This window comes from Glycine max, chromosome 9 (genome assembly GCF_000004515.6).
Source record: "Glycine max cultivar Williams 82 chromosome 9, Glycine_max_v4.0, whole genome shotgun sequence".
NCBI classification, from domain to species: domain Eukaryota; kingdom Viridiplantae; phylum Streptophyta; class Magnoliopsida; order Fabales; family Fabaceae; genus Glycine; species Glycine max.
In genome coordinates this window covers 44,593,876-44,611,455 of record NC_038245.2, presented here as the reverse complement: position 1 = coordinate 44,611,455, position 17,580 = coordinate 44,593,876, and the positions used below count along the sequence as shown (strand labels likewise).

Genomic DNA, 17,580 nt, shown 5'->3' with positions numbered 1-17,580 from the left:
ACACGATTATTATATTTTAAAAAAGGAAATTGCAATATATAGTTGATAATTGATTTAAATTTATACACTAATATTTAATTTAAAAACACATCAGATACAATTTTTAAAAAAGACAAAAAATTTACTATGTTTTTTATGACTATAATTTTAATATATATGATAATTTAATTCTAAATATAATTTTTAAAATATCTTTTATAAAAATCAATAATCATATTATATCATATGTAAAAGAATACTTTATATATTATGTGCATTTTAATCAAAGAATTTAATTTAAATATATTATCATTCAATCATAAATTATTATATATAATAAGATTATTAATATGTATAAATAATTATTTTAAAATCATACTTAAAAAATATAATTAGTTCACTTTATTAAAAATAATTATACTAACCATTTGATATTAATCAAGGGTGGTCATGAGTTTGGACAAACTCTTGAGTCATCTGAACTTAACCAATAGAAGAAGGAAAAAAACAAATTTGTTTTAACTTGAAGGCTTGAGATTGGAAGTTTGAACCCTGCAAGAACTGAACTCAACAAAACTAATATATATACACTCTTTTTGTTTTTGCTATGCTCATATATACACTCTATATTTCAATTTTAGTTAGAATTCAATATCTTCTATTATATTTGTCACAGTTTTTAAAAACAAATATGTTCATTTTCTTCACCTTCCTTAATTTATTTTCCATATAAAAGTAATTATTTTTCTATCAGAAAATACCCTACTCATAAAAAAACAAAAAAGAGAGAAGAAAATCCATGTTATCTACAATAATAAACCAAGTGAAGTCGTGCAAGTTCCTTCTTCACTTTCACGACACTCTCACTCACACACCATGGATTTGCTCTCAATCTCTCCCTCTCACCCTTTACCTTCTTCCATTCGAACCCTTTCCTCAAACCCTAAGCCACCCATTTCCTCCTCCTTCTTCTTCATCCCCAAACCCCATTCACGCTTCTCCAAAACCCCACCAAGGTGCGTCTTCACGCCGGCCTCGCCAATCCCCTCCAAAAACCCAAACTTTGGGTCCCAGTCTCGGAACCCTACGAGCCTCACCTTCGAGCTCTCCTCGCCCCAGACTCCCTCGACGGCGGCGAGAGGCGCGGAGGGCGACGTGATGGGGCTGTTGCTGAGAGAGAGGATTGTGTTCCTCGGGAGCAGCATCGATGACTTTGTGGCCGATGCTATCATGAGCCAGATGCTGCTGTTGGATGCCCAAGACCCCACTAAGGATATCAGGCTCTTCATTAATTCCACTGGTGGCTCTCTCAGGTTAGATATGAGGTTTTTGATATGTTGTTTGGGTTCCTTTTTTTAGAATGGTATAGCAAATGCATGTATATGATAAAAAGGGGGTGAATTGGGCTTAGAAGAGTAAAGGGTAGGAGCAAAAACACCTTTTTTCTTGAATTGAAAATTTGAGGAAAATAAGATATAAGGAATTAGGGATAGATGGGAAGTCTAACCAATGAGGGTTTTCGTTGTTGTGTTGTTTGAGTTCCTTTTTAGAATGGTATAGCAAATGCGTTGGTAAAGTGAGTAGATTGGGAACAGAGGTTAAAGGGTAGGAGTAAAAAGACCTTTTTTTTCATGGCTTCTTAAAATTGAAATTTTGAGAAAAATAAGTGCATAGGTTATTAGGGATAGATGATAACTCTTACCAACAAAACTTTGGTCTAGCGGAAGGGGCTAATCTCCAATAACGTGACGAACTAAGGTTTGAATCCCCACATGGGAGAGGTGCATGTTTAGTGCCCAATAGTGTCTAGAACATGATTTTCTTTGAAGGGGAGGATTCTTGTGAGAACAAAGAATTTCTTTTTTAATTACTGTTTATAGTGGTTATGTGGCCTTTACTGGTAGCCAAACGTTTAATTGGTGATACTGCTACATGAAGCTTGCTTTGAATGAAGTGACATAAAACATGGACAATTTTTTTGTGTTTTGGTATATGTAAACCCTTCACTGGGTTGTTGACAGTGCAAGTCCTTTTGCTTTTCTGCCAGCAGACAGCAGTTTATATTATTCAGTATTTGTAAAATTGAATGGTCTTCAAATGTTGATGACATTATTTGTCTAGTTGGGGCATTGCAAAGTTTATTTCTGGTTTCTGCTGCTGAAGTGTTTTGCTTACTTGTAACTTTTGCCTCTTGAGTTTGCCGTTTTAGGAGGATATTGTTCCCTGACTAAGAACTTTTAGGGTTCCTTTGGCTTTTGCTCTTGTTTTGAATTGATAGGTTCACTAATAACTGCAAAAATGTCATCTTGTTTTCAATTGATATGTTCACACAATTATGAAATACAGTCTATTAAGGTGTACCGGGCTTATTAATGAGTTATATTTTTATATGCTTTTTTTTGGTACACACAGATTTAGAGAGTGGTTCTAGCGAATAGTGGAAATGCCAATCTTATGTGAGAGATGCGAGAAGAGAATCTTGATTGTTAGATTTGTACACATGATTGAGTTCAAGATTAAAACATTAAGTCATGGCTTACAACCATTTTAAAATGTTTCATGACTTGATGTTCTGGTCTTGTCTGCTATGACAAAACTAATAATTTAGTTTCTTTTCACTTCTCACGTAAGATTGACCTTCACATACATGTATATCTATTTGTCTATGATATGTTGTGTTCTTGATTTCTAGTGGCTAGTATTTTAGATTTTGCCATCCTACCATTGGCCTTTTCTGGGTTCATGTCATTACCATTTCTATGCATCTTAACTTCAACTTAAATTAAACCAATCAAGAAAAACCAGTAAAAGGAATATAAAACCACTTCAATTTTAGAGATCTGAATCTGACTTTGTCATATTTGAGGTACACTGCAAAGAACTCTATTCCATATGGAGAACGTGACAAAGTTTGGGTTGTGTGGACAATTGATCAGGTTTCAACTATAAGTTTGGTCTTCGATTGGCAAATTAGTCTTGCACTCTGAAGGGTATCTATAGACAATCCTAAATGATTGGCTGATACATTATTAGCCCTTCTTTTTCGTAATGTTTATTTCATTTGCATTATTTTCATTGATCTAACTTTTCTACTTGTACAAGTTGATGTGCTTAGGGGCTTTAAGCCATTAAGTGGTCATTTTCAAAATTTCAGGGGAAAAATAGACATCCCCTTCCATTATGTCCCATTTTCATATTACCTCATTGTGGTTTGGTGAAAGGTGCAGTTTTTCCCTCCTGTGGTGGTATATTTATTGCACCATGCCACCATGCTTTATCCTGTTGATGTTGTAATGGAATTAGCATGTGATCAAACCCCAGCAGCGTGCAAACAACATGCCACTTGAAATCTTCAAATCTCTGATCTCTAAAAAACTTCAGTTTTTGGAGATTAGGATGTAGCGACTTGGATTTTTTGCTGCAAATGCTTTGGGCAAGTGGCTGTGTGCTTTTGCTTTGTTTGCTATTATTTATTATGTGGTGCCTATTGTCAGAGAGGAATTCTAGAATTTTCAAGGACAGCTACTTGTATTGGCATCTGTTATTATCAGATAAAGTGGTTTCTTAATCTCCTCATGGTTCCCTGTATAATGATTACTTCAAAGGAGTGACTTTGGTGTATATGCAAAGAGAATGGAGATTGGGGACCTCCACTTTGGTGAAGAATTTTCTCTTCATATGCTTTTATACACTTCTCTTCTCCACTCTGGTAATGAGAACTAAGGCCATATCAGAAGGCCTGTTATTTCTGTAATTTCAATTTTCAACAAGAGCTCTTTGCTCTTATTGTTTTTCCGACTCTTTTGTGCTGGGTTAGTAATGCTGATTAAACCAAGATGTTCCCTTTCATGTTGGGTTGACAAATTGGTCCCTTGTTCTGTTAGGAAGCTAAGAGAATAAATTGGAAGTCTGTATAGAATATAGATTTGCTTGGAGTTATGCGTCTGATGGCTTCCTTTTGTTAAGTTGTTGATTAGCAATATTTTCTGCATGGTGTGCCTTTTATTGTCAGATTTTGTTCTGTTTGATGCCTTACATCCTTTTTCACTGCTAATTTACTTTGCATGTTTTTAATTTAGTGCTACAATGGCTATCTATGATGCCGTACAGCTTGTGAGGGCCGATGTTTCCACAGTTGCACTCGGCATTGCAGCATCAACAGCTTCTGTTATCCTTGGTGGTGGCACCAAAGGCAAGCGCTTTGCTATGCCAAATACACGAATTATGATTCATCAACCTCTAGGAGGTGCTAGTGGACAAGCTATAGATGTAGAAATTCAGGCTAAAGAAGTTATGCACAACAAGAATAATATCACAAGAATTATATCAAGTTTCACTGGACGCTCATTTGAACAAGTGCAAAAAGATATTGATAGGGATAAATATATGTCTCCAATTGAAGCAGTGGAATACGGAATTATTGATGGTGTAATCGATAGAGATAGCATTATTCCTCTCATGCCAGTGCCAGAAAGGGTGAAATCAACCCTAAACTATGAAGAAATAAGTAAAGATCCCAGGAAATTCCTAACCCCAGATATTCCTGATGATGAGATATACTAGCTTTAAATGGTTGATAGGGTTATAATTAACCTTGAATTTAATGTTACGGTGATAACAGAACATTTTGGGTAAAGCTTGAGGATGCTGTAACAAACCCTGAAAGATTTAAGATTGTCTTATATTTTTGTCTTGCAATTTTAATTTTATTTCGTGTGGGTGAGTGAAAAATTATGGTTCAGCTATTGAGAATTTTGTTGGTTATCATTATCTCGGTTGTTTCTTCATTAAAGCACTTACTAGCATCTTTGTTTTTCCTTAATCTTCTTACGGCAGTGATTTCAGTCCTTTTGAATCTTCTTACTACATTTTTCCATTAATCTCTTACTTATTTTGTATGGTCGATATTAGATGCTTTTTATGTTATTAAGCCATTAAATGTAAAGTAGATTTCAAGAGGGATATAATATTACTTTTTTTCAACTGCCTTTTGTAAATTGGATCAACTCAACCTAAACTAAAGGAATTCATGAAATGTAAGATAATATTTCTATTGGCCATTTCTTTCTTTTCCAAATAGGGTTTTTGCTATATCCATTTTCCCTTTCTCTGCTAAATACACTTCCTTTTATTTTATGATCACATATACCCTTTACATTATATAAAATTATTATTTTGGAAAGTATTTCTTGGAATGTTAATAAAAACATTCAAAAAATTCAAGTAGAATACTAGAACCATTAAAAACTCAATATAAAGGGAAAAAATGTACAATAGTGAAGCAATTGATGAAGAGAAAACATATGGATTATTCAATTTGGACTCTAAGAGGTATTTTGTGGTAATATTTTTAACAAATTTAAGATCTAGTTATATGGTGTTGCATATATAAAATGAAATACATGATGTGTGAATAAAAAACAATAAGTTGTTGGAAACATAAATATGCTACATTTGAGTATGGAGGATGAAAAAATCTTAATGCTAGAATAAGAGATTGAGCAAGGGAGGAACAAAGATTGGCAAAAGCAAGAGATCAAAAGTGGATGAAGGAAGTGAAAGATAGGAGGGAGTGTGATGAAAGAGAGAGAAATGTGCTGTTGCTATGAAAGAGGGAGTGTGTTGTTGCACTGAAAATGGGAGTATGTTAGGGGAAATAAGATTTGAAAGGGAAACGTTATTTAAGTTATTTGATTAAAAAAAAGGAAAGTGGAAATTGAAAAGTCTCCTAATAGCTCAAAACAACACAAATAATGGATTAAAATATCCTATATATTATTTATTCTTAATTTGATCCAATCCTCTTATACCATTATAATATTTCAAGATTAATATGAACTTATTGTAAAATATAAAGTCAAATTAGAAATAATAGTTGGGATTAAAATATATTTTATCTTTGTATCATATTTTATTCTTTTTAATTTATTTTTTGTATTTAAATGTTTATAACTCAAATATCGAAAAATTTTATAACATTTAACATAAGGATAGGACTAAATTGAGAGTAATTACATGTGAAAATAACTTTAGTATAAGTTTAAGATGAAATAATTTTTCATACAAAATTTAAATTAAAATAAAGTGCAAAAGTATATTTTAGCAGAAGAAAAAAAAAATGTAAATAACGATAGGTACAGTTGTGTACATCAACCTTTGCCACAATGCTGCCGACTCATCAAAAGTGGACCCTATAGTTAGTCATTGGTGATTACTTAAATAAATAATTAATCTTGAGTCATAACTCTCAGTGGTTGTCACGCTTTCAATTCAAAAGCTAAAAAGAGTAGCCTTGTCTTTTTTTGCTGAAAAATTAGGTAACCTTTGCCGGATGAACCAAATATTCCCTCTCTCTCGTTATGCCGTTTCATATTTTGACTCTCTGATATTCAAACTTCAAACTAATAGTATATTAACAATCAAAGTCTGTCCATTTCTTTGCACTAACTATATGCCTGCACCACGATAGATAATATATTCCATTTTTTTATGTTGTTTTCTCTCTTCTCTCTCTGCTCCGACAATTAAGCAGCAGTTAAAACTGGCAAAAACTACCATAACGGTAGTGACATGCAATGAGGTTCATGCTGGCTACAACTTCAAGCAAAATCCACAAGCTTATAATTCAAATTAACCAGTAAAGATAAGTGATATGTGTATCTGGGAAAATATGTTTTTATTTCCTATCCTTTCAGTTAAAAGCGATCATTTTTATATTTAGATATTGATAAATTTGATCCTTAATTAAATTTTAAAGATTATGTGGATTAATTTAGTCTCTCTAGACTTTAGAGGAAAATTAAATTCACATTTTTTTAAAGTACGAGACTAAATTCATCGATACAAAAGTATAAGAATCTTAACCACTTTTTGACTGAAAATTTGAAATTATATTTTTCCCACAGATATTTGCTTATGTTCACATACATCTTCAGTTCTACTGTTTATTTGAAGACTTATATATTGCCATTGGCTATATATATATATATATATCAAGGATGCAAGTAGCATATTTTGATTAATTTGCCTGCAAGAGTTGCATGATTAGGAGACGTGCTTAATTATAACCATGTTCTCTTCTTTTTGTTCCACACTTACGTACCAAAATTGATGTTGCAAGCAGCCAGGCTGCAGCTCATATAATTGCTTGTTGATGATAATATATATATTTCCACAATTGATGATGCATGATCACTCCATTATATAATAATGTTTCCTCTGTATGTAAGTACCTGTATTTTTGTAAACACGTCACTGCAGTATGCACCAGCACCACTATCCTCTATATATTTTTATCTGTCGAAAACTATATTGGGTAGGAAGTAAGTATTTATAAATCGATAATTAACCGCAATTTAATTTTAAGATATATATACTTTTCACTAGTAATATCCTAAAAGCTCACCTGATGAAGGGTGTTAAATGTTCAATCGTTCATATATATATATATATATATATATATATATATATATATATATATATATATGTGTGTGTGTGTGTGTGTGTGTGTATTCCAAATTCTATTCCATCGCGCATCATTGTTCTGCAACGTTATACTCAGGACATTTCTATTGCAAAAGTTGTGTGTTCAAATTTTAAATCACATGTAGGTTGTAGGGAAAAATGAGTGATGCAGCTACAAAAGATTGAGAGAAGAAATAAATTACAAAAAATATTATAAAGGATTGTTATAAACAAAGCATTATTCATTTAAAAAAGAATCAAAGTCAGAAAAATTTAATAAGACTACAAATAATCAGGCCAAAACATATTAATAAAAAAAAGTACCACTAAATGAGATTATTTTATTGACTTTCTTGTCATACAGATTGCAGGCAAACTGTGTCAGCGGTCTCAATTAATAGAACTTGATTTCTTCATCTGTTCCCCGAGACTCACGAATACACAGATACAGTGCAATATGGGAAAAGAATAAAATTCTTCGGGAGTGATATTATTTTTAAATCCAAAGAATATTTATCCTTAAATGTTAATGGATTAAAATTACAATACACTTTAAATTCATTAAAAAATGATTACATATTTATTTCTTCACCATAATACATTACATTTATATGTATTGTATTATACTATATCAGTATAGAGTCTCAATGTATATACTAACAATTTAATTTCCATTAAACAAAGACTATACTATAATTTTATTCATTAGTGGATGACAATTTTTTTTTACTTTGAAAATGAGTTAGAAAGATATGACATAATACTTGCATACTATGCTCGGCTTCCCGATCACACAACTGCTGATCATGCCAAAATTTAGGAGGATGAGAATGTGATGATATCTTTGGAGAGAGCAGATTGTGACTGTATTGCTTTGGGCTGATGATGCAGTCGAGGCAGTATATGTTTGTAAGTGTAGTTCTTCACTTCAGTTTTTTTTTCCTTCTCAATGAAAAGTTTAGGTTGGATTTCAAGACCTCACCAGGACATGCCTCAATGTCCAATGCGCTTACAGAAGTATTTACGTATGTATACCGATAATGTTCTACGATCGACAACGAAAATCGAACTTACATTGTTGTCAGATGTGAGTTCTTCACTTCAGTTTTACTTTATTATCGTAAACACCACAGAAAAAAAAAACAAAATATAAACCATTTAACTTAATCATAGGATTGAATGGGGTGAGCAGCCACTTTATACTTATTGCATATTAAGAGAAAAATATATTTTATAAAGCTAACTTAAGAGTAAGTGTAGTAATTAACATGACTACATGAGTCCTCAATATAATTAATGAAAAAGAATAACCTATGACATTTTTTTGGCAATACAAGGGACTAAAAGTCTAAACTAAAACCCACAAAAGACAGAAACACCATACACATCATTAAAACCTATGACATTATTAAGCAGTTATAATTAAAATAAAATTAATCATATTTTACACATGTATAGTTAATCACGTGTGGTGGTAAATAATTTCATAATATTACTAATCATGTATTGATAATTATTATATAATGATCATGCTCATTTACTTTTAATTAGTTTTAATCACTTATGAAACAAACTAAACCATATTAATACACATAATTGACCTCGGGTGTGAAATTTCTGGATTTACCATACATATATAGTCTTTTTCCTTATAAAGGTTATACAGTATCATGTAAGGATTTTCACATTCTATAAAGAAATTAATTCATGGACGTTGATTCGTTGAAAGAACGTTGCTGCAGTGCTTAGCCAACAATGAAAGCGCCATCTCAACGGCTTCATAATTTTAAAACCAAAAAAACCAATGAATATTCCTTTAACGTCCCTCTCACTTAAGATGGCCAAATTGACATTATTTTAATGTAATGATTTCCTTTGCTTCATTCAAAAGCTAAAACCTTTTCTCACTTTTGAACCTGCCCATTAAAACTTCTACGCGGTTTCTAACCATTGAAGACTTTTTTTAACCGCCGCAAGATTTTCACTTTGGTTGTACACAAGAGACAAATGAAATAGTACACAGAATCTTTAGAGTATTTCTTTTTTCACTCTTAGATGCAACTGTACTGATATTTATTTATTTATTTATTTTAATGAGTAAAAGAATTTACTATTAAGCAACAAAGTAAATGCTGAGTCCTAATACAGATTGTTTTTCTATATGTGCAAGATTTTTTAAGTTTTACGTGTGAATTGTTGCATGTTAGTTGCTGTTCTTTATGGATATATGGATAAAACAGTGTGTGAACATACTCATCAATTTTTTTTCCTTCCTATTTTAAAGTAATATTTGCTAGTTTGACAGAGTTTAGGGACTTGGGTTGTGTGGGGTTGAACTTTAAGAGGGTGATATATAGGTTTGAAAATTGAAGAAGTAGACTATTTAAGTATTTATCCCTTTGGTTTGGAAATGGTATTATTATGATGGATGACACAGAATTCAGCTGAAATTTTTTGTGGAGAAACCTGAAAGGCTCAACAAAACTTGAGTTTAAAACAGTATCAAGTGAGGGAAGGCACATGGAAATGGAAGGGAGGGGGTTTTCTGGCTTATACAAGAATTCAAGTGAGGAGTTGTTCCTGAAGACAGTGATGGAGAGCCCTATTGGTATGCCAGTACCTACCATGGAGATGTTGGGTTTCAAGAATGTTTCTCAAAGCTTTCGTGCCGACAGCGAGGAGCTCTTTAAACGTTGGCTAACAAATGGAGAGGCAAGCCACTATATGATCATGTTACTTTGTTATTTGGTTTTTCTGTTCTGGCTTGTGTTGTGCCAAATATAAGATCAAAGCAGAGAATTTCCTTCTTGCCAGTTTGCTTGACATGCATCTTTTCCTTTCAAGTTTCTAGAGAATTGATGAACTTTTATGTCTCAGACTTGTGTATATTTTAGCACATATACTAGTTGACTATGATCAGCGCCTACCAAACAAGTATGTGAAACACCACACACACTATAATTTTAATGTATCCTTGTCTCCTTGATTTTTGAATTGAGAACATGGCTGCCTAATCTGTCAAATTGACAGTGTTTGCCTGTATTTTGTTCATATTTCTTATTTCACGAGCCTCCTTGATGATCCTTTTCTTCTGTTCCTAATACTCTTTTTCATTCTAAAAAGATTTTTTGCAGTGAAATGAAGACTGTTCTCATTGTACTTTGAATTCTGATAAAAACTGTTCTTAGTTGGTCTTCTTAAATTATACTAATATCCAAGCTATAAATATAGACAATATCACCTGACAAATGGTTGTGAAAAAGGTAAAGACTAAAGAGGTAGAATTGTTTTTCTTTTATCAAATGTTAAAATATCAACTTCTTGTTTTGCAAAACTAGGACAGAAACTCATTCCAGTACCATAAGGAGGCCTTAGTTATCAATCTTAACAGTGCTGGAAAATTCCTAATAAAAATTTATATCAAGGTCCTTTGATTTTTTTCTTTCCTTTGCAGAATTTGAAGAACCACTGGTTGAACATAACCCAGAAAAGCAAACAAAAAGAATTATGAACAAATATTATCATTTTAACATGTCAGATACTTCAACCCTAATAAAAGAAAACAATTTGGATTTATCTAAAGAATGTCTATGTCATGTAATGATAAAATTTTCTTCATCAAGAGTAGAGCTATTTTACTCTGATATATTTATTTTATCTGGAAAAAAGAAGTCTGATGCTTAGTCGATCTGACTTTCTACTTTAAGTACTGCATAATTTCTGCAAATAGACAATAATATGACTCGTCTTCAGTTTTCCTGATGATGAAATTAATGCTATGTAGGTATTCTTTTGAATATGGAACTTGTATTTGGATATTGCTTACATTATGCTTTAGTTTATTACATTTCTTTTCCATTGATGATATTTGTTTCGTAAATCAGGGATACAATTCACCAAGCATAGGACTGAACAGTCGATTATCAAAGAGGTGAGTGTTAATCAAGATTTTCAGTTGCAATTAACTATGGCTTTCTTGTTGATCCTTTGCCATGTGAAAGTGTTCATTGGATCATTGTTTCAATAATATAAGTATATTTAACTTTTAATTATATATTTATGCGCTGAATTATTAATTTTGGGGACACTTGACGAATTTCCTGATGCATAAGTCTAATCCGTGTTTTGTTTTGATATTGTGATTCTGTTGTAAATGCAGGATCTCCACCGAACTAGCTAATAATGTGTCTAATCAGAAACATGTTGGTGTAACTTCAGAGGGAAGAAACAATGACAAACTATACATGCAAAATAACCTTTTGGCAAATGATGTTTCAGGTGACATCAATTTTCCAATCAGGTAATTGCTGTAGTCTTCCTCAAACAGCTATACATACAAAATATTTACAAGTCTAATTTTATTTAATGGGAATTTATTATTTATTTCTGATTATCTTTATTGTAATTTGCTTTGTTACCAATTCAATTGTTTATTTGATTGAGAAAGTAGTTCAATAATATTGGTTTGCTGACTATCAATTTTCATCAGAGATCCTGTTAATAGAGAACTGCAATCTAGTACTGACCTGTTTCTGGCCAAGGTTTGTATATTGTAAACTCTTTTATAAAGCCTTAGTTCAACAAAGCTTCATGGTCATTCAATTTCTAATTATTAATGCAGGCCTGGTATCTTAGTGATCAAAGAGTAACAAGAAGCCGATCCTCTGAATTGCGGTACCATTACCAAACCGTGCATACTTTTGTTCTTCAAGATCATGTTTACAAGAGGCACTTCAAATGATCACCTTGCACTATATTAGCTTATCTGTTGGTCTCTTCATTATTAGATCCTCATGTTTTAGATTTCTATTCATCTGTTTGCAAGTAATTTCTTTGGTTTCTTTGCAGGCGGAGGTATACTGAAATGCAAAATTCTCAAACAAAACAAGGAATGGAATCTATGAGCATGGACCCTCAGCATGGTGTGGACACTACAAAACAAGGAATTGCACATTTTAATGGTTTTGATTACATTACTATGACCGAGCTTCCAAGCCAAAAGGGATCATTCATTTCTCCATCCAACTCATCTTCATCTACCTTCCACACTCATCAATTGGTTGATGCAGATAAAGTCTCATCTTGTGTAAGTATGCTAAAGGGTACATTACAACGCAAGAGACTCAGCAACCAAGTTGAGATTGAGAGAGAAGCTGCAGCAGATAGCTTAAATGGACTTTTTGGTCCTCAAGAACCTCTTTTCCAAAATGGTTTTCATGAAGGACTAGAAAATTGGAGTCATCAAAAGCCAATAAGTTTTCAAGGAGCCTCTACTGGTCAAATTAAGAATCCAGGAGTTTACATTGTCTCAGATGGTTTTGGAAATCAGACAAACCAAGCATATGTGGGAAATGCTTCCCAAGAACCTTCTCAAAGTGAATCTTCTGCTGCTGCACCAGTAATCTCCTCTGGTTTGGATGCATGTGAAGGTCCCAGCAATTCAAATCAAAATCTTTGCGAAAGCTCATGGAAACCAGTGGGAGTGAGTAGAAGTTCAGAAAATACTCAAAATCGAGTCAGAGGTATAAATATTACATGATGATGGAGTTGCATTACTTTGCCTAAATGGATAAATCATTTTTCACAGCACTTGCATCATATTCATAATTGATTATTTTTCTCCAGTTGTATGAAGTCTACAAAAGATTGATATAAGCATGTGATGCCCCACTTTGGGCCAATGCATCAAAGCAGTGACTACTAACTTGAAGCCCCCCCCCCCCATAATTACTTCTGATTTTGTATATAATCATACTTAGTACACAAATATCATATTAGGTAAAAAAAATGAAATGTTTCTTGATTATTTAAATTTCTAGCTATGTCCATTTTATTTTTATCAAACTAAGTGTTTTTGTGGAAATGCAGGTGTCAGAGAACAGATAATGGATAATATAAAAGATGATCGGAAGGTATAACCTATTCTTAGATGGTAACCTATTTTCTTTAGAATTAGGTTTTTACCAAGAGATTTTGACTTCTACAACAAATTTTGGGTTATTCTGGCTAAATTTTGCAGAGGAAAAGTTTAGAAAGATATGGATCTATAACATCAGCTGTTTCAGGTAGCCATTTATTTCAAGATTAAATGGAGTTATTGTGCTCTAAATCATACATTAGATTTTTCGATTCCCTTTATTGCTTTATCCATTCTGAAGCTTCCGACCTTAAATTTATAAAGATAAGGTTTGTTTCCATAGCAATTTGTGTGTGTTTATATACATAAAACATCAGAACTCAGAAGATTATTAGTCAGCACTCAGCAGATATAATAATTAATAATAGTTTTGCTAATAGCTCTTTTGTTTTGATGAACACTTCTGCTAATAGCTTTATCCTGTAAAATCTTGCAAAATGGACATTTTTTTCTTATCAGTCCAAAGATTTAATACGATTGCAAATTTTACCTTCTGGTCAACACCACACAGCATTTGAGTAATTATCTTGGCCACTTGACAAACTGTAGAGAAAATGTTGAATAAATACTTGAGTAGAACTTTTGGTCATTCTTTTCATAATTTAACTATCTATGTCCCTCAAATCAAATGATTGTGCAGAGGAGAAAGGAGACACCACAAAAAAACGAAGAGTGGAGCGCTCAAGGAAGTATGTGGAAATATCCCTAGAAACAGATAGAGTCTCTTCCTATATAATATTGTATTGGATGCTAGTTTTAACTTCTGTTAAGCTTATGTTAATAACATTGTGATGCAGAATGGCTGAGGCAAAGGAAAGAAACTTGACACCATCAGTTCCCTCTGATATGCAAGCTGTCTTGAGGCGGTGTGAAACCCTTGAGAAGGAAGTTCGATCACTGAAACTTAATTTGTCCTTCATGAATAGGTAATCAAAATATTAAATCCCTACAAAAATAAATATTACAGAGTCAATTTTGCCTGGATTGACTACATGTGCTTGTATCACAATCTTGGTTGCCTATTTGCTGTTAAAACTTTGTAAACAAAATGAATATACGAATTTGATATATTAAAGTCAAGCACTAAAAATTTTCAGGAAGGATTCTGAACAAACAAAGCAGATAGAGGACCTTCAGAAGCAGAATGAAGACTTGGCAGATGAAAAGGAGCGCCTCCTTGAAGAGATTGAAAGAATTGTTTCAGAAACTGGAAAGATCTAATGTTTTGCTTCCTTTCTACATCCTCTAACAAGCTATGACGAAAAAACCTTACCGCACTTAACTTATGGGGGAAACAATTTAGGCCAATTCATGGTTAATAGTGAGCCTCTGGATTCTCTTGGTAAAATATAAATGCATGAATCTCTTAACTATTGATATGACAATGTACCTGGTAAAATCTAACTGTTCGAGATTTTAGAAGCATGGACAAGGGTTTAATAGATATGATTCTGGTAAATTAAAACATGGTCATCTCAGAATCTGTATGCATCCAAGTGGTTCTGAAGTTGAGTTTATATCAACAAACATTATTAGGTGATGCATAAAATATGTAGGGCAAGTGTATACTATGCAATTCTCTTCTCGAAAGTAGAGTTATATATCTTAAAGACTATTTGTATTTCCAAATAATCTAAATTGCATAAACAAAATAATTATGTGATTTTCGAGGTATCCTTCCACTACAAGAGGTCTTCATGCCCATAGAGTCCTTCCTCCAATAAGTCTATCAGATTTTTGTTTTGAGTTTTTATATTGAGTTGGAGATTATTTGTGTTTGTGTTCAAAAAATAAATCTAAGACAAACAACAGATTCAATTCAAAGAAGAGATATGCATGAATAAAAATGACTTGAATTATGATTTCACATGTACCGTTTTCCCCTAATTCCTATTTTAAATAAAAATATTCTTTCCCTTAAATCAATCCTGCATTGGTCATTTGGGATTTAATTTAGGCTTAAGGATAAATAATAGAGAAATTTGTAAAAAAGAGATTCATGTTGTCCGTTTGGTCATGCAATCTTTATCAATCCTATCATTCTATAGGTTAGTTGATTACGAGAAGATGGTCATTAACTAATAATCAGAGTGATCAATTCCAATATATAAGTGAAAGCGGTAGAAAGATACAATTAATTGAATAACATTGAAAAACTTTATTAAAAAGAAGAAGTACATGGGTGCACCTACATCATAATCCAAATTTTAAGGGGTTTATCCAACCATGGCCATAAAATAACTAAAAAACATACAATATTATATTAGAAATAAAAGAGATAAAAAAAACTTTTATAGATTCAAATCACAATTGTTTGTATTTTAGACAAGATTATTGTATTAGAATAATAAATTGTTATATTGAGATTTTGAAATTGTGTGTAATGGATAAATTGAATATATGTTGATTTGTGAGATACACTTAAACATGTGATGGTGGATTGTGACATTATGATGTGTTAAAATTGTGGACATGAAATTTAGTTGTAAATAAGTGTGTGATTAACACTTGATGTGACAATACTTGTATTATGAACTGTGAATTATACAATAATTCGACTCGTGTTTACCTTGAGAAAAATGTTTATACGTAAAGTGTTAAAGGAAAAATGTAGGGTTTCAAGTTAGGAACCTAAAGTGTTAAATTGTAACGCAATGTGTTAAACGTGTTTGAAACACGAGTGTGAGGTCATGAATATTGTATAATTCATTAGCGTGTCTGTGTGCAAAAGTTATTTTAGGAGTTGGACCTAAATCAGGAAGGTAAGGCCCTAACGAATTCTTTGAAATCTAGGCCTTGGAGGTAAAGACACTCGGTTTGAGTGCTTCTTTAAACTTATGTTGATCCCATATAGTTGGAGTATTCTCGCAAACAGAGTAACCGTGACTGATCACCTTATGATTTTACTTAATGAGAGTGACCTGACATACCCATGGTGTGGTGTGTCTTGTTATGTACTCCTAAGTGCCCAGTGTGATTTTTCACTGACATGATACCACATTGCATATATGTTTGAGTCTTAGTATAATTGTTGCATAATGAATGTAAATTGTTTATTATAAAATTTGTGAGTGTTGTTATGTTTTGACTCAATTGTGTGATTCATTTATAATGTGATTCATGATTTCTATAATGAATTTTAAATGATAAAGTGGTAAAGTAACGTGGATTATAGTAAGTTGAATTATGTTATAAATACTTTTATAATTTATTTTGATTATGTCTTTGTTTAGAAATGTGATAATTCACATCCTTTGTGTTGTTTGCGTTTGGATCCTGTGATGATCTCAAATCTTGTGTTCGTGGAAGCATATGACTAAATTGATGATTTTAAAGAATCTCGTGATAGAAGACGTTACGACGCAATGCTCTGATTGGGGCATGAGTTTTTATTTCAATTGCATAATATATTTTTAATAAGTTTTATTTAATAATAGTGAAACGAATGTCACTCTTTACCATATAAATTTGTGTAAGTGATTTTTATAAAATTAGTTTAATTAAATTCTGTATTTTTATATATTTTTCTTATTTATATATATGTTGGGGTAAAAAGTATCACACACAATCACCTAACACACCTAAGTAAAGATAACCACAGCCACTCTTCCATGGTAATAAGGCTGCAAAGCCTCTTCATAAGTCTCCTTAAGAAAATCAAGAGAAACAATATCTCAAGAACTATGCCAACAATTAACTGAGCCACTCATGAATCTCCCTGCTTCATCTAGAGGAGGCACAGAAGAAAACACTTGAATCCTCCAAGAATCGGTACTTAACGTGGGCACTTTCACTTGAGTTTTGTAACCACTAGAACCACCACCATCATATTCACAGCAAAAAAGTGCAACCACCTTGAAACTGTGGAATGATCATAACCAAACCTATAGCATCGTGTAACTGCCACGATATATGGAAAGAGGCGGCAATTTCTTGAATAGAACATAATCTTACTGCTTTGAGAGATTGAAAAGTATTTTTTTCCTTTTTTTTTAGAATTTGAACATTGAATCTACAACATGATTTTACAGTTTAAATAGGAGTTAGACAACTAAGAAATATGAAAATCTTTAACTAGATTGAAAGTGTATGTTAAACATGTGCAGTCACTGCGTTAACTTAAACTGTTGTAGTCCACTTTTTACCTTTATGAATTTCACGTTTCATAAACCAAATTTAGAAAGAATTCTCTGCTATTTAGCCCCTAAATATAAAAAAGA

The 17,580-nt window shown here is 32.3% G+C and overlaps 2 protein-coding genes across 5 annotated transcripts; both read left to right on the top strand.

Moving 5' to 3' along the window:
- The first annotated feature begins 783 nt into the window (after positions 1-783).
- On the top strand, positions 784-4,749 carry LOC100814084 (ATP-dependent Clp protease proteolytic subunit 4, chloroplastic). The gene is made up of 2 exons (XM_003534270.5): positions 784-1,292; positions 4,059-4,749. The coding sequence occupies exons 1-2, from the start codon at positions 856-858 to the stop codon at positions 4,540-4,542; spliced, it is 921 nt and encodes a 306-aa protein (XP_003534318.1). The 5' UTR covers positions 784-855; the 3' UTR covers positions 4,543-4,749.
- Positions 4,750-9,407: 4,658 nt separating this feature from the next.
- LOC100813541 (protein CYCLOPS) lies at positions 9,408-15,023 on the top strand. 4 transcript variants are annotated; one of them, XM_041005099.1, is made up of 11 exons: positions 9,408-10,155; positions 11,328-11,374; positions 11,603-11,743; positions 11,933-11,984; positions 12,065-12,171; positions 12,292-12,965; positions 13,312-13,355; positions 13,463-13,508; positions 13,992-14,049; positions 14,158-14,286; positions 14,458-15,023. In XM_041005099.1, exons 1-11 carry the CDS (start codon positions 9,964-9,966, stop codon positions 14,579-14,581), a joined length of 1,614 nt encoding a protein of 537 aa, XP_040861033.1. In that variant the 5' UTR covers positions 9,408-9,963; the 3' UTR covers positions 14,582-15,023. The 4 variants fall into 4 exon arrangements, with proteins under 4 accessions (XP_040861033.1, XP_040861035.1, XP_040861034.1 ...); XM_041005101.1 differs by having other exon boundaries at positions 9,411-10,155; positions 12,065-12,117; XM_041005100.1 differs by having other exon boundaries at positions 9,412-10,155; positions 14,001-14,049.
- Positions 15,024-17,580: the final 2,557 nt, after the last annotated feature.